A 27,448-nucleotide genomic window follows, 5' to 3' on the forward strand; every position below is an offset into this window, starting at 1 on the left:
AAAAAATTTAATCGTCCAAAGTGATTTAAACTAAATTTGCAATTTAATTGAATCAAATAAATTCTATTTAATATCAATGAAATTCCATATAAATAAATAATTGTGAATTTAATTCAATCAACTAATTTTGGTCGAATACATTTTTTAATTTCAATCATGTTTAAAATAAATTTTGTTTCAATTCAATTGGAATTTAATTGATTAAATGTTTGCCCATCGCTGATTTGGTAGGTATACGTAATTATAAGCTGAATAATTCAGCTGAATAATTATTTTAAACTTAGAGCAGCCCTTCCAAATATATAACCTTCTCAAACAAAATGGGTCACAAACTACAGTCAAGAGATATCTAACGGTCACATTGAGAACTAAATTACTGAACTTAAATTTTATTTTCATTGCCATAATTTCAAACATTATTATAAATTAAGATACTTTCGAAGATTTGTAAAACATTCTAGAGCTGTTTACATAAACATTGGGCATAATTTCAAAGAATAGCAATTGGAAAAATATGTAATTCTTGACTAGTTTTGAGCAAATGTGTTTGACTTTATCCGCAGTGTATTTACAACTAGACAAAGGTTGATTGTAAAAACAGAGTAGTTTCTAATTAGATGAAAAATAAGGAGTTTTCATCTTGTTTGGGTAGAAGGTTAAGATTCCTACATTATTATATAAATATCTAAGCCAAACGTGAATTTTACACGAAGGTTAGCCCGAAGTTAAAGTTACTGTATCAAAATAAAAGGAAAAATTCGTCTAGTTTGACTGGAAAAATTGAGATTTCTGCTTCAGTGTTTTATTAAATAAGCCAGACGTGAATTTTATACACAGAGTTAGCAAGAATTTGAAGTAACGATTGCTAAATTAATGGAAAAATAAGAGACTCTCCTCAAGTTTGACTAGAAAGATTGATTGAGATTTATTTCTTCTTTCTTTTGCAATCTTTCTTCTCCATTTGTTCAAAACTATAAAAGAAATTTCTACTTTACCATTCCATTTTCAGAAGTAATTCGAAATTCGGCTATCCTTTGTATACAATCTACCTCTGGCTAAAGTATTAGTAAACTAAAGCAGAAATCCTAATATTGCCAGTCTTAACTACTAATTCACTATTTTCCATTAATTTTGCGATCTTAACAAAAATTCAGGCTACCCTATGATGTACCTTCCACCTCTGACTTAATTATTGATATACTGTAGCAGATATCTTTGTACTATATTTTGGACCTTATTTTTACCTTAATTTTACAATAGCAACTTAAAATTGTAGGTACCCTGTGGTAGCAGGCCAAATTAAAGGACATTTCTCACTTAGAACCCCGTTTTTCTTCACTTGTTCTTCAAAAACTGACCAACCTTTTGTGTACTAACTACTGTTGGCATGAAATAGTATCAACAAGATGCAAATTTCATTCTTCGTGGTCAAATTACAGGTGATTTCCTAATTGGAACCCTTTTCCATCTCTTATACTTCAAAAATTGGCCAACCATACATGTACTAAGTACCGTTAGCTCAGAAATAGAATTTAGAAAGGTAAAAAATTCACTATTAGTGGTGAAATTAAAGTAGTTTTCCTATTTTGAACCTTTTCTCTCACTTGCCAAAGCTGTTTCCTTAGAATGTGCTTATTCTTGCTGTAAAAGGCAGTATTACACTTGAAATCGTTAATAGATCTTGGAAATATTATATTTTGCGAGGCTCCTTTTGGATGGTTTTATAATTGTTGTTCTCACCTCGTCTACTGAGACTCAGCTGGCACTACCTAGGCACAATGGATCTATTATTGAAGATCCTAGAGCAGAACAACCCCCAAAAAAAAGAATAGATAAGTGAAAAATGAAAAATAATTGATTAAGAATGTCTGCATTTTGGTTAAGCTATTGGGTCAAGTGAACTCTAAGGATGTCCCTTGGTAAAAAGGAGAAAAAAAATTGGAATTTTCTGCCCTAAGTGATGCAACTTAACAGCCTTAAGTTAGGACCCTAATTTCATACAATCATTTTCATGACAGATGAAACATTCACTTTGAGTTTGAAGCTTGTACAAGCATGTTTATTTTTCCAGCGATTTTCTTTGAAGTGGCATTCATAAAGGGATATGTAAATTTCATTTTTAATTATGAATTTTGTTTTTTTAAAAGATACTCATTTTAAGGGTGAGATTTGGTAGGCGGATCACAATGGACTACTCTTAACTACAACGAGTTTATAATTAATAATAAGAAAAAAATTCCAGGCTAAAATTTCAAATTGGGAGAAAATCAGAGGTAATAAAGGAGTCTGGCCTGTACTCAACAGCTGTTTCAGTAAAGAAATTGTAGAAGGAACAAATAATTTCTTCAAACAAACAAACTTCTTCAACAAACAACAAAAATTCTTTATTATCACATAGAAATTGCAAACAGATGAATGTACAGATTACAAAATAAAATGGGGTATAACAAAAGCGTCTCTTCAGTTTCCCTTTTAATTAATTAGTAACCACTTAGTGTTACTTTCTAATAACTCACATCTAACTTTATTCAACTTAATTAGATAGGATGACTGTTGTTTCAATAAATAGTGAGCTGGAGTTCAAAATTCTTCCTCATCCTGCTTTTACCGTCCCAGAACTTCGGAATTTCTTCGAACTACCAGATGGAGGTGAAGATAGTTGTACTGAGTTCAAAGAACCTTAGCAATACAAAAAAGGAATTGAATATATTGTGAAACAAAACTGATACAATTGAATGACCTTTATTCTTCAAAGAATGAAATGGGGGCAATCCCCAAATTTTTAATACAATATTAAATCAGCCAAAAATGCAGAAACCCTTTTGTTATACTCCAGTAATTCTAATTTTATTTGTTCTTTCTATATTCATATTTTTTTGGTATAAAGACCAAATAAAATTTATCTTTACTTTATTACTGGTTTATTAAATAATAAGATATATTTATTTACATCAATATATAAACAAACTATAATAATTAAATATTTGGCAAGTTTGGTAATTGTTAAGGTCGAACGGACTCGAAAGCTTCCTAGCAGCAATGTATACCATTTTTGTCATCAATGGTTCTTTTTTTGAAGAATGAAAAAATAATTCCAGCTTAGCTTCAGTCTTACCGCACTCCAGAGTTCATGGAATCACTGATGCTTCTACATTTGGTAAATATGATGGGCGCAAATACGATGTTTTGATAAAGATGGAAATTCTAAGTAAGAATCAGTATTGCCAGGAAAAAAATAATAACGATCCATGTTATTTCTGTGGTTTGGTGCAAGAAGTGCCAATATGTCAGATTTTGGGTAAAAATGAGAAAAAAAAAAAAAATCCGTTTTGATATATTAACCATCAGAATTTTCTGGCAAGGAGTGCCGAAGTCAATTTCAAAGTAGTAACTAGGTTACTAAAACTCAGTAAATGCCAATCTCAAAATTTAGCATCAATATTTCCTCCCCTCCAGGTAAACCAAAGAGGATGTACACTCGTAATCCTTTTTTTTTGACATTGGCACTTCTTGCACCAAGCCACAGAATTAATGACGGGTAATCTGGATGTAAAAGCCAAAAGAAAAAAATCAAGAAAAAAAAAATCTTCGAGAGACTTTTGAAATGAAGATAAATCACATAAATGCAAGAAGAAGGAGACAAAATTTCGTATTAAAGATGGAGAAACTAGCTAGAAAAACGTCACGAAGCAAGTTAAAAAAAACGTTCAAAAATGAGAACTCATTTTATTGGAAAGAAAAAGTCTAAATTCAGTAGACAACTGCAAACAAAAAGGAAGTAAAGATGTTCTGATTCTTGAGATAAATAATTGTGATACCATTCATTCTTCTTTACTAAATTTTCAAATTTTCTATACAAAGAACAATTTGTCCTTGAAAAATCTGTAGAGACCCCCTTACCTCGAAGAACAATATTTTGAATTAAACATTGAAAGAAGAGAGATACGATGGAAAATGTCATGAAATTGGAAAAAGATTGAAAAAAAAAAAAAACAAAAAAAGGAAAACTTGAGCGCAACAAAAAGAAAAAGGCACGCATATAGAGGAGATGGAAAAATGAAAATTAAACTGAATTAAAGGAAAAACAAAACACAAATAAGCACAAACATTTCCAAAATATCCTTATGTCCAAAAATAATGATATAATAAAGAAACTTCGTCCTGAAATATTATAATTATTTAAATAATAACAAATAAATAATGAGTTTTAAATAATTTTTCTTTTTGAAGAATATAAAAATAATACCACAATTTGTAAGTATTATTGTGAACAAGCAAAACAAAAATTGGTAAGTTGGATAGCTCGTATTCTTTTTAATTAACAATTACTGAAATATATATATACGTTTCTATAATATAATTATTATTTTTCAATATATATATATAAACTTTTCTTTAAACAAAAAAAATATTCGAATCAATAAGTATATCTACTATAGAGGAGTAACATGTTCTTAAAACGTATTTATCGTATTAAAAATCTTCGAATTACAAAAAATGAAAAAGGAAATTGTAAGGAATATACAAAAATAAACATCCCCAACATTAAATTGTAGCGGAGAAAATGTTTTTATAAAAGTAATCATACAAAATTGGTCAAAAAAAAATATAAAAACAAATTTTCCCTGACTCAAAAACACAAATAAACTTTCAATTTTTGAACATTAATTTCCTCTTTTTTTTTCAATTAAATGTAAACAATTAATTAAAGCATTGAAAAAAGTAGTTTCCATAAACTTGTAACAAACATGGAACTTATTTATTTTTATCTAACATTACTATGATGCCTTAATTTGACATCAGCAATTCTGAATGGTTTTCTACTTCGATCTTCTTCAATTCTTTCCGTTGTTCCGTTGGCTTTGATTAAGTTATCGATGTTTTCTTTTCTGTGGGGGAAAAAAAAACAAATTTATAGAACAATTTAATTATTTATAATAATAGTTATTTATTTATGGTTAATGCAAGAAATAAATAAGTTGGAACTTGGAATTTTTTTTTGAAAGATAGGTATATAGTAGAGAAGAGTTATGTAGTGAATATGTACATAACAGCACATAATTTGTGTACTCTTGAGATCTTAAAATTTGTATTTACGGTGAGGAATCACGATCGCAGTAAGAGGAGGTCAAAGGACAGGAAAAAGCACGCTTAAAATCTGGTCAAAATGGTGGTCAATTAGACCTCGCGAATTTTTAAAAATAAAATAAATCTACATTATCTCAAATAATGAACGATACATTTTTTTTTTTTTTTTTTTTTTGTACCTCAGCTCTTCCTTGAGATACAGCCAAGACACAGAATGTGTTAGATGTGATTACCATTTCCGCAATAAGTTTACATTGGCTCTTTTGACAAGCTAAGGGTTGTAGTGGGCTACAATTTCCATGAAGATTGCTGCTGTTCATTATTTTTGGTGACTGATTCATAGTATATCAATAGGATGAAAAAAATAAATGCCAGTATTCAGTCGTGATACATATTTATTCTGCCGAGCTTTCGTCCTATGAACAGACAAGACAGAAGACACACCAACCCTCTAATGATGTAAAAATATTACTTTGTAAACTAGCCCTGAAGATGACCCCTATTCTCGGCAGAATAAATGTATCACGACTGAATACTGGCATTTATTTTTTTCATCCTATTCCATGAAGTTGGTTTACTGTGATGGATTGACCAATATAGGGAGCGTTCCATAAAGAAAGGTAGGGAGGCAATTGCTGTAGACCCCCCTACAATAAGATTTGAAACTAACAACCTGGTCAGACTGAGCAGATAGATAAGGGATTTATGATATAATGTATTCCGTTCCTCTAGGTGAGGTTCCGAGTACAGCAGGAGAGTTTCAGTTTGCCGTTACAGGGTTGTCGCTTTGGTGCCAGAGGAAGGAACCTCAGGAAGACTGTCAACTTCTTAAAGAAGTCCATGGTTTTCCAAGTCAGTGATTATTGGACCACCACACTTAATAGTTTCCGGCAAAATATTTTTTTGCGCTTTTTATTTTCAATTAAAGACTAAGACCACTTCCTTCTCATCTTTGTATGTATATTGTAACATTTTGGCATTTATTCCAACTCAGATATGTTCGTCTTTTTTGTTTCTAGAGCAATGTTTGTATATACAAACGAATTTTTCGTACTCTTATCCTTATTAAGTAGGTCAACACACGAGTTATTTAAGCGCTATGTTTTGAAGCAAACCAATCTAATTAGCCAGCGTACTAATTAAGTTCAGCGAAAGTAAGCCAATAATTGTCAAGTTAATAGCATGTGACTTAAACTTTAGAGTTAGTAGAACGGAAAGCAAGGAAGTATCACTTACTTAATAAATTCACGTCACACTTACACTTCGATGTAGTTGGTAAACTTTCTAAAAGCAATAGCTGGTGATGTTCGCCTCTGTTCAAACAGTCTACACATCTCTTTAACAGGTACACAAGGTTCTCTACGCTGTACGGACAGATCGTGCAGTGAATGCGCTCTGGTCATCTCGGCAACACCGCCGCCTCCTCCACTGTTCATCGAATATGGTGGTACCCCGGGGGTGATTGTTGCGCCCAGTGATACACAACGATCAGTTTTACACAAAGATTCAAACAGTATGCGTTTCTCCTTGACGGGCACATATTCATCAGAACGTTGACATCTATCCAATAGACGGGTCACTTCCGGCGGCGGTGTCGTTGGTGATGTGTATGCACGATCGCTGACTGGTTCCACGCTAACAGCTCTTGCATATGCTATCCTGTCCGTCGTATCTACACTCTGGCCTCTACCTTGGCTGGCTTTGGATGCACATGCTCGTTGTTCTCTTCTTCGGGATCTGCAAAAGAAGATACCGTCCCTTAATAGGCACGTTCATATCTATATAAGTTCGTAATGAAAATGTTTATTTAGCAGTAACAGTAAATCGTTATTTAATATAATCTCTTTTTTTTTGGATGATTTTAAAAATCCAGTCTCCAGCTTGTTTGGATGCAAAATTGCGATATTAATAGTCATATAGAATCATCTCCCCTACTTACCGGGGGGTACCCCGGTTAAGTAACAGGTTTTATCAATGCAAGCCAGAGAACTTATTGTGCCCCACAATTTAACCTTCCTTTCAAGTTACCAGAGATAACCTTCAAACTGTATTGTTGAGTCAAATTAGATTACCTGTTCACAACCAGTTATGTAAACCAGTCTGTCAGTAGTTATTGTGATAATAAATTCATTGCGGTCTTTTAACCAGGGAGGCGTTTTTGTTAAGTCTAAAATCCATTATGTTTTGTTGCCTATGCAACCCTTAAATTGTCTACAATACATATCGAATGTACACTTGGCTCCAGGTGGCTTATTAAGTGGTCAGTTCTCATGGACTTTATGAGTAAATTTAAGTTTTAAACACGCACATCAATGCAAACGTTATCTTTCAAGAACGAGAAGAAATCTTAATAAATGAGAAAAGTAAAAAATATGGGACCCATCAATACAAATTTTGTATTTGGTGAATTCAGGCAGCTTCAATGTTGATTCACTATGGAAACGTTTAAAAGAAACATACCCTCGCGGAACCCCACCTTAGATTCCATTTTATATTAAAAAATCAGTATCCTGGATAGCCGATCTACTAAAGCTGAAAGGAAGTTGGAATTTCTCACACTTCCAGTCAAAGAATTAACCTTCAATCTTGGTGTTTTAGCGAAGTATTTCAGTCTCACGAGATTTTGCAAAAGTGGTAATTCCGTTCAATCAATAAATTAAAATCTCACATCTGTTTTAAAATTAATTTTCCGGGCACGATTTTCGTGGAAATCGCTGGAAATTAGATATGGTCAGACGTACATAGTTTTCAAATGGAAAATTAATCCATTTTCTAATCAAGTGATCAGGCTCTTCACAAAAAAACTCTGGAAATACCTCTTCTAGATCAACATTCTACTCACAGTGATAGATGTCGTGAATTTTATCCTTATTAACTGGTTAATTTTTAATTTAAGACACGTGAACATCTTGGAACAATGGCGCCTGGAGAACTGGCGGCCTCTGCACATTGTTCTATCCTTACAGACAAGACTGTTTATTATATTACCTGAAGTGAAATGTAAGAAAAAGAAAGACGCTGAATTCGAACCAGGGATCACCGCGTGAGAATCCAGTGTGCTAACCACTTAGGTAAATAAATTTGAAAAATGAATAACAAAAATAACTGCTGCGTTACTTACCTAGACTTTCTATAACAAGGCGGTAGATCGCGTATAACATCAGGTAGATCAGTCCGTTTAACATATTTATTATTCCGACTATTTAGCAGTAGATCATGGCGTTGTATATCTGGTTTTTCTTCTGGCCAGGATGTGACGCTGCTTAGAGGAGGAAATGCCTTCTGGACAAGCGATGATGATTGCTGCTGACGTACAGCAGGTTGCTGAACCGGTGTGGCTGGACGGGGATGACTTAGACTTTCCGCACTCTGAGCACGCCTTAGAGTTCCAGTAATGCCCAGTATGTCCACATATCTAACCCATTCCAGGGGGGTTTGTCGGATTAATTCGGCCGCTATTCCCTTAATCCATCGTTCGTATTCATCAACTGTGTCTACCTGGTGGGCAAAAAAAAAAAATGTTAGCTTATTCAATGACTATTCAAGTTTCAAGGGTATCACTATTTGACAATTAACACTTAGATTGCAAATTCATCAGGAACACACGTACTTTACACCACTCACTGGCACCTGAAGGCAATTATACTCAATTTAAAAATACAAGAAAACCTACAGGAACAGCTCAAAAATAATCTAGGCCAGAACACTTACCGCAGTTTACACACTCTAAGACCTGAATCTTTATGAGCTCCTAATTTGTCTAGGTTTTCCCTGAAAGAGCTTAGAAAGGAAAAAGGAGATCTGTAGAGCAATGATCTGGATCAACCTACCTGGACTAAGAGCAAGCGAAGTTAGTACGCAAGCAATGTCATAAACGAAAGTGATCTGAGACTTGCTTAAGTAAAAATAGATTTTGTAGTCTAATGTGTTTTCTTAAAGGGAATTGACGGCTCAGAGGTATCTGCAGATTCTGTGGGGGAATGAACGAAACTCTAACATGACATCGGGCTACATTGCCAGCATCCAAGGAAGATTTAGATGCCTGGATTAGTTATTAGATGTTGGAAGTGGATGTGCAAATAGTGTAAACATACTTGGTTCTTACTTAAGAAAGAATGCATATTTTTGCCACATTATGGAACAATAATTGCACTTAAAACTTGATCTGTTTTCTTAAAACCAGCCTTAATATCATACATTTTCGATAAACCGCAGCTATTTATCAGCATAATTGAAACTATATCATTACAAATATTTTGGTTTTTACAACTCATCATTGTAACAGTTAGAAAATTCAATTTTCTATTGGATAAATCAGTGTCGATTGCGTTTGCACAGTTTTACAATAACGTATGGAGTAAGCAATGATAAAATAGTTGCTGATTAATGATATTTTGCTGGATATTCTCATTTTGATTTCACAGATTAAAATCTCTAGATTTTATTGTTGATTACAGATCTAACAGCCCTGGGGCGACCTTTCCAGTTACATTTCAGTTTACTGAAAGGTTTTACTAGAAGTATAATGTCCATAAGATTCATATTATCGAAATTCAAGAAAATATATGAGTTAGAAAAATCTAATAAACGAATACTTATCCCTTACAGGTATTAGGTAAATGACAGATGATAAAATTTAAAAGTAATTGCATTATATTCTGCTCCGAGGATGACTTAGAAGTGTATGGATATTTAAGAAGCTTAACATTGTACTCACATCCAATAAACATGCATACATTTTTAAACCAATAGCAAAAACTTGAAATAAAATCACAACCTAACAAAAAATATTACGTACGTTTAAATGGGATTTACACATTCATGTTCTTTAATAAGATGGATACTATTTGTATACAAAATTTTGGTTCACAAATCTACAACTTAAAAAAATACAAATACAAACAAACTTTAAAGTGAAAGGGAACTAAATAATCTAGTGTACTCCTTTTCACGTACCTTTGAGCTCAGAACTCGGCACTTTATAACAGATCGTAACCTACCCAAAACTAATAATCTAGCGCTAGCCTATCACCGGACGACATCTTTAGTGGAGAATAGAAATTAACACTGTTTACTTTTTTGGTCGCTAGTAAGCGCGCAGAGGTTACTAGGAAATAAATACAGCTGAAGCGAAGAAGAGGACCTGCGCTTTGTACTGAAATAGGATGATAAAATAACAATTTATAATTATCTTAATTTATTAGACAGGTTCTTTAATTCTCTGCTGCACACATTCACATGCAGATTGTGGTTAACACATTTTCTTATTCAAAATGGATACCTTAACCCTTTCCAAGAACTTACCCTAAAAGTGACTGTAGGCAGACTATCATTATGTCTAGTCAATGAGAACGCCATATGTGGTCCTGTCACTGGTAACAGGCTCATCCTGGTCAATGGTATTCTCCAGATGGGATGTCCTCCAGGCGTTATATCGTTATAGATCTCTAGCTGGCCATTTCTTACCGTAGTATACCGTCTACCGCAACCAACTACCTCAAGTACACCTGCCAATAGAAATCTTCAATTAGTACTTGAGTTTTGAACCATGTCAGTGAATTTCAAAAGATCTAAAACTTCATCATTCAGGTATTTTAGATTACAGTAAATGTTAAAGGAATGTGTCTATTGCGTAGACTATTTAAGAAACATTGTAGATTCTATATCTGAACTTATATAAGTGTGCCACACATTCCGTGAGGTTTTGCAATGTCTAAGTAAACACTTTATTTCGCTCGCGTGTTTCGTGAGAAAAGTGCTTTCCAATTGTGCATTTTCTGTAACTGCAAGGGTAAATTCCTTTAAACATGGACTTATTATTGTATTAAAAAAAAAGAAAAAAAGTATTATTGGTTATACTCTTCGCAAGATATTCAGTTGGCAATACACATCCTCCAGTTTTCTGAATTCGAGTTTTGAAAGGAAATATTCCTTTAGAAGCCCACCTCCCGTGGATTTTAGAAAATAGCCTGAGGTAAGTGTCCTCAGCGGAGCGGTTTCTACCTTACTTCAGTATCCGCAGGTGCAGATCGCGTCTTAATCTTCCCAGTTTGTTGACAACCCTTGAGTTGACAATAGCTCTTGGGGATGAACCGTCAGAATATGCAGTCGATATTGCTCAGCCCATATGCTATGATAAAAGAAGAGAGAAGAAGTTTCTCCTGACAAATTTCCACCCGGATCACAGTCCTGGGAGTTCATTCCAAAGCTTAGCTCCACTGGCCTCTTCTTCCTTCTTCTGAAATACTTATTCTGGTGGAGCCAGTCGCTTATTCCACCCGAAAAGATGAGCACAAACATAGCAGGGCGGATGAAGGTCTCTGGTGCATATGAGTGTTACTTGGTGGGTGTGAACAAAATATTTGTGAAAACGGTAAAATCACAGGAAGTTAAATCTTTATATTTCAATTTGGACCCTGCAGGACACCTGACTGTAACTTAGCGGTCAAGATCTAAAGTTCCGCTTTACTTCTGCATTTTATCGACAGTGACTCTATCGATTTTCTTTAAACTATGCTGCATCATTCCACTCAAGTATGGCCTTCCATTTTTATTCCCCATGAAGATACTATCGAGGCGAATTCTAGGAAACGGAGGTGGCTATGTTTTCCTCTAAGTACTACAATTTCATTACTAAGTAGATGATCTTGCAATACACATACTGTAAAGTACGAGTAACATGTTGCTAATATAAAGAGTTGGTGAAAATTCCACAGTCGGATAGATTTCGAAGGTCAATTTCGAAAATGACTTCTATCATAGATTTTTCTCTACGTAAATTTTTAACTGTTATTTGATTAACATTGCTAGGAAAATCGATTCAGGGCTTTCTGTGAGGACCAAAAGTAAATTTTAAAAATTCGGAAATGTTTCACCATAGAACCTGGAAAAACAGTAAGGTAACGGCTAGTGAGTGTTCATGCCACCATCTCCTTTTAACAAGAAAAAGGTTTATAAAGAAAATGGTGACACAAAAGCCGATTAAAGAGCCCAAAGAGTGCCTCCTCAAGTCCACTTTCTAAGATGGCAAAATCAATGACATTAAAAACCAACCTGCTCTGGGAGTTGGCAAAAAAACGCAATCAATCCATTAAAGCGCCACTAGAGAGAGAGATAAGTGACTAACCCATTCTCACATATAAATCAGCTGGAAATAGGACACCTGTTGCACTTTCCGCTCTTCAACGCGTTCACTTCCTTATATTGCTTGCAAACAAGTCGAGACGTTGGGCAGACGCGTTTCAACTAGTCAACTTCCCAAAATTTCTTTCTCTCCTCCCCCTCCCGTCTTTGGTAGAAAACCAGTCCAGTCTACAAAACTTTTTCCCTGTTTTAAGTTCTGGTTCGCTCACTTTAGCTACCAGTTTGATGTATTGTTATGGGAAGGTTATGCGTGTTGACGCAGGTTAATATGTGTACACGATGCAACTTTCACCACAATACTTGCTTTACTAATACAGCCACAGGATCCAGGCTGGCCTGGAAATCTACAATTTGTTTTTTTATTCTGTTTTGTGAATGTGAGACGTATATCTTTATTTATATTAATACTCAAATTATTGGTTTGACTTTAGCAAAATCGTCTTCTATTTCACTGGAAATAAGATTGTATTATTTTTCTTTTAGTTTCTCTCACTGCTGGAGAAATATTAACTGCCGTAGTTATGTACGAGGTCTGTAAATTAAGTAATGAGACTGATTTTTTTAAAAAAATTTATTCAAAAAGATTTACAATTCTATATTGTCACCTTCAAAATAACTTCCTTCTGAAGCTACACAACGCTGGCAACGTTTCTTCCACTCCTTATAGCAGTGCTCGAACTCCTGATACTGGAATAGCCTTCAGCTGGTCGGTTACACAGCCGTTTGAATGTTTTCGTCTGTCCCAAAATGGGTTCCCTTGAGGCGATTTTTGCAACTTCGGGAAGAGAAAAAAGTCACAAGGGACTCAAGTCAGGCGAAGTTAAGGAGGCTGAGGAGCCACAGAAATGTTTTTACTGGGGCTAAAAGCTCCTCAAGGTCAAACGGTCAATCAACACTTTTTTACCGAGAGGTTCTTGAAAAACTTCGAAGAAGGGTCATTCGTGTGAGACCAAACATCAAGAACAAGTGGGTGTTGCATCACGATAATGCTCCTTGACACACAGCAATTTCAATAAACCAGAGTTTTTGGCCCAGTAAAAACATTCCTGTGGCTCCTCAGCCTCCTTAACTTCGCCTGACTTGAGTCCTTGTGACTTTTTTTTCTGTTCCCTAAGTTGAAAAAATCACCTCAAGGGAACTCATTTTGGGATACAATCGAAAACATCGACCAGCTGAAGGCTATTCCAGTATCGGGAGTTCGAGCACTGCTATGAGGAGTGGAAGAAACGTCTCCAGCGCTGTGTGGCTTCAGAAGGAAGTTATTTTGAAGGTGACAATATAGAATTGTAATTCTTTTTGTATAAATTTTTTTTAAAAAATCAGTCTCATTACTTAATTTACAGACCTCGTATGATGATGTAGTTAAACCTACAACTCTACAATTGTACATTACCCTGAAGAAGGTAATAATTTTGCCGAAACGTCGGGATAAAAAAGGAAAATTGTCTAAAAAACTTTATTGACCGCTCCTCTACATTCCCAAGGATAAAATATGAATAGAAATTACAATCAACACCAATATTAAAAACCTACGGCTATTTTAAGAGCTGTAAACAATTATTATTTAATAAGTAAATTAATAGCAACTAAATTTAATCACCTGTTGCTTTAAATAAAAAGAAAGTACCAATAAAAATGAATATTAGATCTACAAATTGAATCTTGCCATCTTTATTCTCGTGAAAATGTGAAAATTGGTAGGGAAAGTTTTCTATTTCTTTTCCGTTCTGTATTATTGTTATTAATAAGGCAGATAATGAGGAGAATTCGCTGCCATTGTTTCTTTTACCCAACACTGAGGATGATATGTTTTATACAAAAAAATCTGGATAACTATATTGAAGTGGCAGTGAATACACACAAATTACGGACACAAATACACACACACACACACACACACACACACACACACACACACACACATATATGTATATTTCCTGGAAAATACTCTCCCAACTTTCCCATGAACTCGAACAAAATTGTGCAAATTAAGGAACGCACTTGGAACAATAAAGAAAGCAGTTGAGTTTTGTTACACGTAACAATAAGATTCATTTCACCATTTTATTAAATTTTTTTTTGAGAAGCTAAATTTAAATCAAGTGATTTTCATCTAAATCAAGTGATTTTCATCAAGTCTGCTAACGTTATTACTTTAGCACTACGTCTTAGATCGTATAGTTTTCACTTGAGATAAACGTTTTTCAGGTACCTCAAGCACGAAAATGTGTGTTTTTTTAAAAAAAAAATTAAGTCTCCGCATGAATGTGAAACAAAACACTTTCAAAACTATACAAATATCATGTAATCAGACTGCATTGTAGCGACCAAAAATAAACGGAAGAACGCCAATCCTCTATCTTTTGAACACACTTTCGTTGATGTTCAACAACAAAAAAAGGGAAAAAAAGATTATTGCCCATTTCAGATATAATTCTTTTATTTGTAGATTATTAATAATGCCAAACTAAGTCATCTTCAGGGTTTATACTTATTAGACAATTTGTTATTAGATTTATATTGTTTACATTAAAGGTTGGTGGGTTTAAGTTACTCTAAACAGAAGACGTAAAGTACTAAAAAACAGTATTTACCTTTATATAGTTTTTTCCTTTTGAATTAATGAATCACTCACTCAAAAACTATGAACAAACAGTACTAGTTTACAATAACTTTTTAAATTTGTAACCTAACTGAAAACCTTCTCTTATTCAGGTCTAACCTAGTGACCAATCTACAGTGATGTATTTTTTTTTGCTAACCTCTCTAATTGAAATTAAATCGATTGCAGAAAACACGTAGTATGAAAACAGTGAACAGCAAGGTTACCTACCCCCTGCTAGTTTATTATTCCTTCTAAAGTAATAAACTTGCAATTTAAATAGTTTTATTATCACTTTCTAAATTAATTATTCACAATTTATGGTGGCCAGCTGTCTTATATTGTTAGAAAAAAAAACTGTAACACATTCAAGAGTAAAATGAACATTAGAAACAGTGAGATAGACATTATTAGATCAAAGTAGAAACCAGTAAGTTGTCTGTCTACCCCAGGGACATACTAAGTTTTGTACAAGTGGCTAGTTAAGAGAAAGCACTTATTGTTTACTAAGATCCAAGTTGGAGAAGAGAGTATGTGTGTGTTCTATTAATGTAGGCTCTGTGTAGAAAGCTCTATGTATGTGTGAATGTGTATTTATTGCTGCTTAGAACTGCGGAGAAGTTTACCATCTTAACAGTCTCCATACAAATTTAGTCGTAGATGGATTCTTTAGTTAGAAAAATAAAACAGTTTATCTCCTTATTTAGTAATTAAAAATAAAGTCTACTTTTCTCCTCATATACGTGTAAAGGAAGATTTTTTACCAAGTTTGTGCGACAATCTAAAAATGGAAGGTTGATTAAATATCTTTTCTTTTGTTTTTTACTATTTCTACATCTAATGAATTATTTATAAACAGCTGATTGTCACCTGTGTTGACGGAAAGATAGCTTTCGCCATTTTCCTTTCGATCGTAGAACAGCTGGAGAGTATATTTTTGGTGAAAGCTCAATTTAGCCAAATTTGACACTATGATCACTAAATTTACTCATTCCTAATGCATCTTTTAAAAGATAAACGTTGAGACCCCCAAAAGGCACATCTACATAAAATTCCGAATCGAATGACTATGAAAATCGGTTTACGCGTTTAGGCGCTACGCAGTTTACAAAAAAGGTAACAACAACAAGAAGAACAACAACAAGAACAAGAACAACAATTTCTGAAAATGCGGTTTTTGCTCATTTTCGGCAACTTTTTTCTCGAAACCTATAAGATCTGGGTTGTTGCAAAAAAATTACAGTTATAAAGGAAGGTTTGCCCTATATTTTAAAGAAAATTTTGGAATTTTATCTTTTATAGAAGAGGAGAAAAAAATTGTCAAAGTTGGGTTGTTTTTCAACGTTACGCTTTTTCGTGCAGTTTTTGACGATCAACCCTTATACAACTGTCCTACCGGACAGTTTTAATTAAACCAAAATCTGGTCTGAACTCTAACAGATTTTTCTCTCACCTAAGATTTACGTAATTCAAGTTCCTTTAAATTTAAACATTTGTTTTAAAAAAAAGACAGATGACTTAAATAATGTAAATTCTCTCTGAAACAAAATATTGCTGACGAAAGAAAGTTGACGTCACAACTCTGCCACCATACTTATTCTCTGATAAAAAAAATGACCAACCAATCCGATTAGAAGTAATACACATGTTCAAATTGTAATTCTGACGGCGACAAAAAGCCTTTCTGAAATGTAACACTTCAGATGTAATTATTCAGAACTTTGGTTAGACATTTCAGGATCAAAGAAATCAGAAAGGTTTGTTTTTTTTAATGATTTAAGGCGCGTCAACATCTAAGGTTATTAGCGCCCGGAGCTTTTTTCAGTGCACTGTATGGCCTCCGGACAGTGTTCTCTCGTTACAGACAACACTGTCCAACACCGGATCAGTGAACTGTAAGAAGCTCCTAGGAAGAGAAAATCTAAGGGTCAGCAGCTGGATTCGAACCCGAGACCTCCGCATGGGAGTCCAGTACGCTAACCGCATAGCTAATCCCTTCCCTCTACCACAAAAAGGTGTTAAAAATAGAACCGTACTATACCTAAAATGGTACATTAGAGAGGGACACTTAATTGTCACAACCCAAGAACTGGGCATACAAAAAAAAATAATACCCAAAATGTTAGCAATAAATGTAGTAGTCCTACTGTGCCAAGTTCAATGATAATCGGGAGCTGATTGGTAGAAATAGCTCTAAATTGACCAATCAAAAATCTCATTGTCGCCTCTTGGGGAGGGAGGTATCTAACCATAATATCAAATTTGAACTCGTATTGATTATCGAATCAGATACTTACAAACAACAGCAAAAAATATTTACAGTCCAAGAAGATCTCAACCGTGAAAATTAGCTAAATGGAACAAAATGATTGGCTTGCAAGAATTTTGAAATTTGCCATTTTGGGAGATTGTCAAGTGGCCCCCTCAAAAAAAAAAAATCCGTTTCAGCAGGAAATGGGCCGGAAAGGGCAGCAATGTTGCCATGTATTCTAACTGCTAGCAACAAGCAACTGTTTGCTAGATCGCTCAACCAAAAGGCCGTGACATTTCCGCCGGCCTCACTAACTCCCCACATACACTTTCAACTGGCAGATGAGCCAATTGTGATATATGAGTGTGTGTGTCTGTGTGTGACTTGAAACATTACGCAAGATGATTCTATGTTCGCACCATCATCGCGAAGCGCAATGACCTTCCTAAAGATCTTCCTTATATTTCTGCCTCTTTAGCAGCCTCCTAAACTCTCTGATCTAATAGTTTCACTCTTGGGAGTGTTTAGCGTGGTTAAAAAGGAGGAACAGAATTCTGGGAGTTCACACCCTCTAAAGTGACGGGAAAGAATGATTTTTCCCTCGCCGCTATCTATGCAATGAATTTTCCTTGATGCTTTTTCGGAAAAATCGGCAGAATGCGCAAAATTCAGTAATATGGCCCTTTTCGCTCAACTGATTTCCTTCAAATTTGGTATTTCACTTCCCTGGATTCATTAAAGCAGTTAATTTGTCGGCAAATTACCCTCAAAGTGACAATTTAAAGGGGAGCTTTAACCAGCTTTAAGTTATAGAACTGCATATATGCATTTTTCCGTGATAAATTAGATTATGACCACTTCTGGGCGAGTGAGGCTTTATTCTGAAGTCCCATTTCAATGCAACTTATGGACCTATCAATGCTACATATATGAGGAGCGTTTACTGGATGTCAACGTATGGGAACCCGGATTTGACATCCAGTTGCTGGTCCCTTAGATTGCTGTTGTCTGCTAACGAGGGAACATTGTACGGAGGCCGACAGTACATACACTGAAAAACTTGATGCATTCTTCCGAAGATTTCTGAGCGATAGCCTTTCAATCTTAAAGATTCGAATCAGTGGAGGATTGCGCAAGTGCAAAAGGCTGAGAAAATCGGCAGCCTCGACTGTTGTTTGTGAACTAGCAAAAGCTTCTTTTGTATGCTGTGCATTAAAGCGAAATTCTCTTTAAAAAAAAAATGATAATAAAATAAAATATTTTGGGTAGATTAAGGCTTAGAATCGAACAGACAGCTGCAGATTGTTTAAAAAACCGCTCATTTCGCTCTTAGAGCGAGTCCCATCATTAAAACGCTAAGAAAGTGTTCACATGGTAATGTTAAATCTCAGAATCTCAGGACTAGGGAACGGGGAGTGGCGGTAACAGAATCGTGCTCACAAAGACAAGAATACAACAACAACAACAACAACAACAACAAAAAGAGCACTGATTCTTTCCTTGTTGGAAAAGGAGTCAATCTAAAAGAGAGCTCTCCAGCCTCTCTTATAAGTAAAGTATATAACAAAGAAGTGTCCATCAAAATGTCTAGGAACCTTTTAGCGAATCGTTGAATGGGTGCGCGCAGAAGGTGCCTGTTTCGTGACCAATTAGGAGCTAGTTAAATTCCACGAAGTAACAATTCCATGGGAGCCGGGCAAGTAGAAGTAAGGAAGAGCCATGGCGAATCTGCATCAGGCGTGTTTACAAATAACTAGCTCCTATACTGTCTGCTTTATTTTGTAATTTAGCAATAACAGATTATATGGCCGAGAGTTTTTTTTTTTTTTAAATTCAAACTCTTATTTATGATTTCAGAGTGGTGAGTTCTCGATATTTACCGGAAGTACTCGATCTTACAGACGATTTGCTACAATGCATTTTCTCTTAACTAATAGGGGATGTAAACCTTATTCAAGACCGGAATTGAAGAACCAATTTTTTGAACGAGAAAAATAAATGACACGGTTTTGGCGCCTACGAAGTAACCTCGTGAGAATCTTTTCCTGGTGAGGGGAGACCTAGTGGAAGGGGGTCACCATCACATCCAATCCGCATAACCTTTTTTGCGGTTAGTCTCAAAGTAGTTTGAGAACTGCGCTTGTGCAGGAGGCTGTTAGTACAAAACATAAGACGTTTATAGCAATGAAAATATGGTTGTCAATTTTAATTCTATGGCACGAAATTTGAAAATTAAACAAAATGTATAATTGTGAGCGAAAAATAGATAAATATATATATATTTTTTTTTTTTCAGGCCGACTTTACGTCCAACTACCAATTAGGTGTCGTGGGTGGAGGCGACTAGCAAACATACTTTACTGTAAATTTTTTTTATTAAACATTAGGAATATAGACTAGTACCGCAATACATCTTAGCTTTGCGGGTCTAGCCTATAACCGCCTAACATACTTTACTATAAATTTCTCATATTAACCATTGGGAATATAGACTAGCGCCGCAATACATCTTAGCTTTGCGGGTCTAGCCTATGACTGCCTAACATACTTTACTATAAATTTCCTCATATTAACCATTGGGAATATAGACTAGTACCGCAATACACCTTAGCTTTGCGGGTCTAGCCTATAACCTCTAACATACTTTACTATAAATTTCTCATATTAACCATTGGGAATATAGACTAGCACCGCAATACATCTTAGCTTTGCGGGTCTAGCCTATAACCGCCTAACATACTTTACTATAAATTTCTCATATTAACCATTGGGAATATAGACTAGCACCGCAATACATCTTAGCTTTGCGGGTCTAGCCTATAACCGCCTAACATACTTTACTATAAATTTCTCATATTAACCATTGGGAATATAGACTAGCACCGCAATACATCTTAGCTTTGCGGGTCTAGCCTATAACCGCCTAACATACTTTACTATAAATAAATTTCTCATATTAACCATTGGGAATATAGACTAGTACCGCAATACATCTTAGCTTTGCGGGTCTAGCCTATAACCGCCTAACATACTTTACTATAAATTTCTCATATTAACCATTGGGAATATAGACTAGCACCGCAATACATCTTAGCTTTGCGGGTCTAGCCTATAACTGCCTAACATACTTTACTATAAATTCTCTCATATTAACTATGGGAATATAGACTAGTACCGCAATACATCTTAGCTTTGCGGGTCTAGCCTATAACTGCCTAACATACTTTACTATAAATTTCCTCATATTAACCATTAGGAATATAGACTAGTACCGCAATACATCTTAGCTTTGCGGGTCTAGCCTATAACCGCCTAACATACTTTACTATAAATTTCTCATATTAACCATTGGGAATATACACTAGCGCCGCAATACATCTTAGCTTTGCGGGTCTAGCCTATGACTGCCTAACATACTTTACTATAAATTTCCTCATATTAACCTTTGGGAATATAGACTAGTACCGCAATACACCTTAGCTTTGCGGGTCTAGCCTATAACCTCTAACATACTTTACTATAAATTTCTCATATTAACCATTGGGAATATAGACTAGCACCGCAATACATCTTAGCTTTGCGGGTCTAGCCTATAACCGCCTAACATACTTTACTATAAATTTCTCATATTAACCATTGGGAATATAGACTAGCACCGCAATACATCTTAGCTTTGCGGGTCTAGCCTATAACCGCCTAACATACTTTACTATAAATTTCTCATATTAACCATTGGGAATATAGACTAGCACCGCAATACATCTTAGCTTTGCGGGTCTAGCCTATAACCGCCTAACATACTTTACTATAAATAAATTTCTCATATTAACCATTGGGAATATAGACTAGTACCGCAATACATCTTAGCTTTGCGGGTCTAGCCTATAACCGCCTAACATACTTTACTATAAATTTCTCATATTAACCATTGGGAATATAGACTAGCACCGCAATACATCTTAGCTTTGCGGGTCTAGCCTATAACTGCCTAACATACTTTACTATAAATTCTCTCATATTAACTATGGGAATATAGACTAGCACCGCAATACATCTTAGCTTTGCGGGTCTAGCCTATAACTGCCTAACATACTTTACTATAAATTTCCTCATATTAACCATTAGGAATATAGACTAGTACCGCAATACATCTTAGCTTTGCGGGTCTAGCCTATAACCGCCTAACATACTTTACTATAAATTTCTCATATTAACCATTGGGAATATAGACTAGCGCCGCAATACATCTTAGCTTTGCGGGTCTAGCCTATAACTGCCTAACATACTTTACTATAAATTTCCTCATATTAACCATTGGGAATATAGACTAGTACCGCAATACATCTTAGCTTTGCGGGTCTAGCCTATAACTGCCTAACATACTTTACTATAAATTCTGTCATATTAACTATGGGAATATAGACTAGCACCGCAATACATCTTAGCTTTGCGGGTCTAGCCTATAACTGCCTAACATACTTTACTATAAATTTCTCATATTAACCATTGGGAATATAGACTAGCACCGCAATACATCTTAGCTTTGCGGGTCTAGCCTATAACTGCCTAACATACTTTACTATAAATTTCCTCATATTAACCATTGGGAATATAGACTAGCACCGCAATACATCTCAGCTTTGCGGGTCTAGCCTATAACCGCCTAACATACTTTACTATAGATTTCTCATATTAACCATTGGGAATATAGACTACTACCGCAATACATCTTAGCTTTGTGGGTCTAGTCTATAATCGCCTAACATACTTTACTGTAAATTTCTCATATTAACCATTGGGAATATAGACTAGTACCGCAATACATCTTAGCATTGCGGGTCTAGCCTATAACCGCCTAACATAGTTTACTGTAAATGTCTCATATTAAACCACATTAAATAAAATCCAAGGCCTAAAGACCGGGAATTGAACCCACTAAACCAACAATACATCTTAGCATTGCGGGTCTCGCCTCTAACCGCACGGCTACGGTGGCGCCTGAAGTTAAATGATATCTAAGTAAGGTGTTTCTTTTAGAAGGAAATTGTGATAAAATCGCCTCAATAAAAGTGAATATGTAATCCTTTTTTTTTGCACAAATAAGACAAAGAAAATGCGAACCGGTTTAAATACTACACTAATTATATCAGTATTATAGGAGTGTAAAAAAAAAAACACAAATTAACCAACTAAAACCTGCATTAAATCACAAAGTTTCAAGGAGAACCGGTTTTGTTTTTTAAAACTATCGATATTTCTCGTTATATTAACGAGTCGAGTTACAAAATATTGTAACCACAAAACTGAATGAGATACGCGTGACTCTTAAACTCACTTTCTCATAGAGATTGCGGCTTGAAATGTGGTCCAGAATCGCAGCCTCACTATCATTTCCCCCCATTACTATCAATAAGCTCAATGTTAACATGTTACGAAACTGGAAATTAACAGTAAAACTAACCAACATCGTTCTCAATTAATTATTTGATATCAATAGGTTTTATTTTTATCACTTTACAACATTCATAACAAGTTAAAGCAATCTATCGATAAATTTATCGCATTATACGGATATGATTTGTAGTCTTATCGAACTAAGAAGAGATTAGGAAATACGTTAAATTTTTGTTTTTTTATAATACGGCTCACACTATCTTGAAACAGATTAAACATTGTCTTATTTAGTGGCGTCGTGGTTTTGATAGTTACGAGATAGTTTACGCCGGAAATAACCACTTTAAGTTCCCCACGAATCTGAAAAAAGTTGTTCCGTGTGTTTGTAGCTCTGTCTGTGGACTATAAAAATAAATAAACTAAAAAATGGTAGAAATTTCAAACTTAATACCAAATTTAGGTGTGGCGGATGGCGCCGACATTAACGAATATTTGACCAATATCAACGAACCGGAAGTGCTGTATCCATTTTTTCCATTTTTCGTTTTTTTTAATTTCAATTTTCTCGAACATATTACTTCGGATTTTCTTTAAACTTGGTATTCTCATAAAGTGGAAAACTTTTATTTGATAAATCCTCGGGGATTTAAGAGGAATTCTTTGTCCGGGCATCCCCAATGGGTTATTTCAAGTTTACGTATGGTCTTGATAATTGACTGGACAATTCACTGAACTGAGTTTTGTAGCGATTATGTTTGTTCAGAGTGTATCTACGCTCACAGCCATAGTTCATATCGCGCAGCATATTAGCGTTAATTGTAAGTTTCATGACGTAAACAAGAGAGGAAGTCATGTGAGTGAAAGAGATAGAAATGATAAATGCCAAGTGAAAACCGCTTTCTTATTTTCATTTTGTTTGAAAGTGGGGGAACCAGCTGATGATGACCCGCAATTTGGCCAACAGAATAGTGGTGCCTCTCTAACGTGCCTCTCGCCGTTAAAAGGCGATTGTGGCCACGCCTTGTTGTACGCCATTCTCACCAACGACCTGTTTAATTTTCTTCGCTTATTTTTGTTTTTCATTTTACTTTGATCTTCCGGAACTGGGTGTGTTCGTATTCCGGGTCTTCTTTACAAAGAGTTTCAAAATATATACATCCTCAATTTGAAAGCAAAATAATACTTTTTTTTTTAAATACTTTATTTCGTATTTGCACACATTTTCGTGTTTTCATAAATTTAAGAATCATGGAACAGGAAGTCACAATATTATTAAGAAAGCAGTGGACAATTGGCCTGCGTCTTGAGCCTTTATTGGGTACATCCTCTCCTCCCTTCTCTCGCTCTTAAACTGGTTTTAATTAGCTTGAATTCTTCTTCTAATTTGCTAATTTTGGGATATGCACCACAGCCCAATATATCGCTATTTCCTTTCTATTATTGACTGACGTTCAGTGACACCGCTGTTATTACTAACAATCCACTCATACCACGTAGTGTATCAACCAACTATCACCCAACCGGAAATGACATTTTGCTGAAAGAATTTTTGAGTTGATTTCTGAATGCCCCCCTAACTCCTATCGATTTGCCTTTAAAAATCGTTCGCTCATTGTGCATACGTTTAACTTCTGTTTGCACGTAATGCCATCCAAATATTCTATTTATTTCCCCTCTCTCCCCCGGATGTGCCCATTTATTATCGTTCACTATGAAATATAAAATCGGTGACAGCTTAAATTTTAAAATTTAGTTTCATTTTCAAAGCATTTTCTATTGATTTCTATTAAAATGTAATTTGTTTCATTTATTGAAAACCCCATGACTTACTAAATATAACCGGTGACAAATCTTGACAATTTAATGAATTATTGGAGCACGTAATATCACGTATTATCAGTGATCAGTAGAAAAATATTTATTTAATATTTAATATTTTGATAAGACGAAGTGTCCAACAATTTAGACTAATACCATTGGTAAAAAAAGTAGCTTGTTTTTTTGATAAGTTTATTTATTTGTTGCTTCAGTCAGGTGAGATTTCCGCCCACCTGAGAAAGTCATTCTCCAATCTACTCTTTCTCTTCGTAATAAAAGTCACTCTCTTCTCTTTCTCTTCGTAATAAATAATCGAAATCGTAATAATCGATTTAGTGTTCACCAGGAAATTTTCCCTTTTTGAGGCCAGCAAAAGTTGGAAAAATTAATTTTTCACAAGTCTTTTGTGTTTAGTGGATATCCACAATAAATCTGGGTGGTGTACATCCTTCTATTTTTTGACTTTCAGTGAGGGGTACTCGCACAAAGTAATTTGTAGAAACCACTTTTTTCGCACTCACAGGAAGTAAGAAAAAGGTACTTCCGGTGAAAACATAAACCCGGAAATCTGACCTATTACGTCTTCCCTTTTGAAAACGTAATAATTAAAAATTTAATTAATTATTTACGAACGGGAACCAGGACAAAAGAAAAGCAAATCCTTGCACAGGAGAGCCTACCAAGTCGCTTTCCCAGGTTAGAGCAGCCCCAAAAAGCAGGAAGCGCGTAGTAGTGCACGTCATAGATGGAGAGCGAGTATCAAACTGAACATCCGACTGATCCTGAGCAGAGATTGGGAGGATCGTGGTGACGTGTGCGGTAACATACCGACCTGTAGCCCCCACCACAACAACCTGGACGAGCTCTGTTCAAAGAAGAACCGTTACTCTAAAATCTCCCGCACCATCATCCTTCACTTCGCACTTCTACTTTCCTCTGTTACTTTCATTTTCAACACCAGCTGTTCCCATAACAGCTGTTTTCTCTTCAGACTCTTCTCTTCAGATTTAGGCCACCGATAATATTCCCTTACTGACGGGAAAAAGATAAACAATGTTTTGCAATCGTGTTATTGCTTTTTTGATTTAGTATTTTTTTACAAGAAATATCATTAGTTTTAAGGTCAGCAGAATACGAATAAAGTGGTTTTCAAGACTTGTAAGTTTGTAGCCACTTTGATTGATTAAACGAAGCAGAATACGAATAAAGTGGTTTTCAAGACTTGTAAGTTTGTAGCCACTTTGATTGATTAAACGAAGCAGAATACGAATAAAGTGGTTTTCAAGACTTGTAAGTTTGTAGCCACTTTGATTGATTAAACGAAGCAGAATACGAATAAAGTGGTTTTCAAGACTTGTAAGTTTGTAGCCACTTTGATTGATTAAACGAAGCAGAATACGAATAAAGTGGTTTTCAAGACTTGTAAGTTTGTAGCCACTTTGATTGATTAAACGAAGCAGAATACGAATAAAGTGGTTTTCAAGACTTGTAACTTTGTAGCCTCTTTATTTCATAAACGAACAAATGCAGAAAATAAAAACATTTTGTATTCAGTTAAGTAAGAAGTGTTTTTTTTTTATTTACTTTTCCGAGCTTTCCCAGAAACCGCTTCAAAGCTTTTCTTTAACCACTTGTTAATCTATAACTTTTAATTAGAGGCCTCTTTCACTGGAGCGAAAGGGACGATTTGGACTTCCTCTGAAGTGCTATTTCAGTGTAATGGATGGAAATCACCTATTAAATACCAAGAAAGAAAGAAATATGTAGCGAACATTTTAAATTTGAAGAAGAATTTGAATTTAGCGGACTGGAATAGATTTTTGAAATTTTGGGAAATTTTTTTAGCAAAAATGACGTCATCAATTTTTCATTAAATTTTAATTACGTAAACTGCGCTAAGAGGGAAGTCATGCAAGTGTCCACACCAGATTTGTAAAGCACTGAGTTTTAATTTACGAAATACAGCCTAGAAAAGACAAGACAGATAAAAAAAAGCCCAGGACAAGCTGTCAGGCAGATGTGTTTAAACTCAGTGAGCTTTACAAACTTTTAATATTAATACCATTGACTTTAAGTACAGGATTTGAAGTCAACAAGGCAGAAGTAGAAGCCCCAGCCATTGCTGGTTATATTACTTAATACTTGTTCACTCTTATTTAATCGACTTCAAAGGATACAGACTGTTAGCCGCCGGCTAGATTTGACCTTGAGCGTCAGTCAAAAAAATCTATTCTTGCGTGAGAATAGAAAAAAATAATATTATAATAATTTTAGTAATGCAGGTGTTGGAACTTTTAATTTTTATTTTGATTTCATGAACATTTTAAACTATAGAACTGCTGCGTGCTTTACGTCACAGCACTTGGGACTTCCTGTTGGCGTGAGAGAAGAAACTACTTCCTTTACAAGCGAACTCATAGAGCACAAGCGATGACTTGCTGTAATTTACACAAAAACCAAGAGCTGTAATCACATTACTTTCCTAACCTAAAAAAAGAACTATGTGGGAAGGTTAAGTAAAAAAAATGGTGGTTACCACTTGATAATCGATAGCCCATATCGATTACTAATTTCAAAAAAGATAATACAAATTAAAAATAACACAAGTTGGCGGACAAAAAAAAATTAATTAACTTTTGAACTCGAATCCAATTAAAATATTATAAAAAGGTCAATCATCTCAGACAAAAAATAAAAAGATCAAATTAATGTTTGCAAAACTGGTTACTTATCGCTTGCGGTTGGTGACCGCCATCTTTATTTTACGCGAGTTTTTTTTTTACTTTAATTTAAATTTAAATATTTTTAAATGTGTTCGCGCATGCGTATATACTAGCTGCGTATTTATATCCCAGTTTCAGATCATTTAGAACACTGCCTATTTGTAAAGGTAATCTAGAACTTTGGAGGACCAGGGTGAACATGCCAAGGTGAACCGCGAAACATTTACACAGTTTTAATTATTAACTATTAATAAAAAGTTGGAATTTTTTGTTAATACCATCTAATTACCGGGAATAGCCTAATATCCAGATTAGTGTACCGGATTCCCACACAGAGATCCCGGGTTCGAATCCAGCAGCTGGCCATTAGATTTATCTCTTCCTAGGAGCTTCTTACAGCTCATCAGTCTACTGAGGAGCGGTCTCTGA

The 27,448-nt window shown here is 34.9% G+C and overlaps 1 protein-coding gene across 2 annotated transcripts in view; it reads right to left on the reverse strand.

Annotated features, from left to right (window-relative positions):
* Positions 1 to 2,359: 2,359 nt before the first annotated feature.
* Positions 2,360 to 27,448, reverse strand: part of LOC141455041 (uncharacterized) — a 97,702-nt gene continuing 72,613 nt past the window's right edge. Inside the window, exons 3-6 of one of the 2 annotated variants that reach the window (XM_074129863.1) lie at positions 10,393 to 10,595; positions 8,210 to 8,586; positions 6,349 to 6,825; positions 2,360 to 4,889 (exon numbers count right to left, since the gene is read on the reverse strand). In XM_074129863.1, coding sequence (XP_073985964.1) covers positions 4,766 to 4,889; positions 6,349 to 6,825; positions 8,210 to 8,586; positions 10,393 to 10,595 — 1,181 coding nt within the window. In that variant the 3' untranslated portion in view covers positions 2,360 to 4,765. Of the gene's footprint in view, positions 4,890 to 6,324; positions 6,826 to 8,209; positions 8,587 to 10,392; positions 10,596 to 27,448 lie in introns of both variants that reach the window. The other variant, XM_074129864.1, reaches the window with a different exon arrangement.

This window comes from Rhodnius prolixus, unplaced genomic scaffold (genome assembly GCF_049639745.1).
Source record: "Rhodnius prolixus isolate KJV_2025 unplaced genomic scaffold, Rpr scaffold_15, whole genome shotgun sequence".
Taxonomy (NCBI): Eukaryota; Metazoa; Arthropoda; class Insecta; order Hemiptera; family Reduviidae; genus Rhodnius; species Rhodnius prolixus.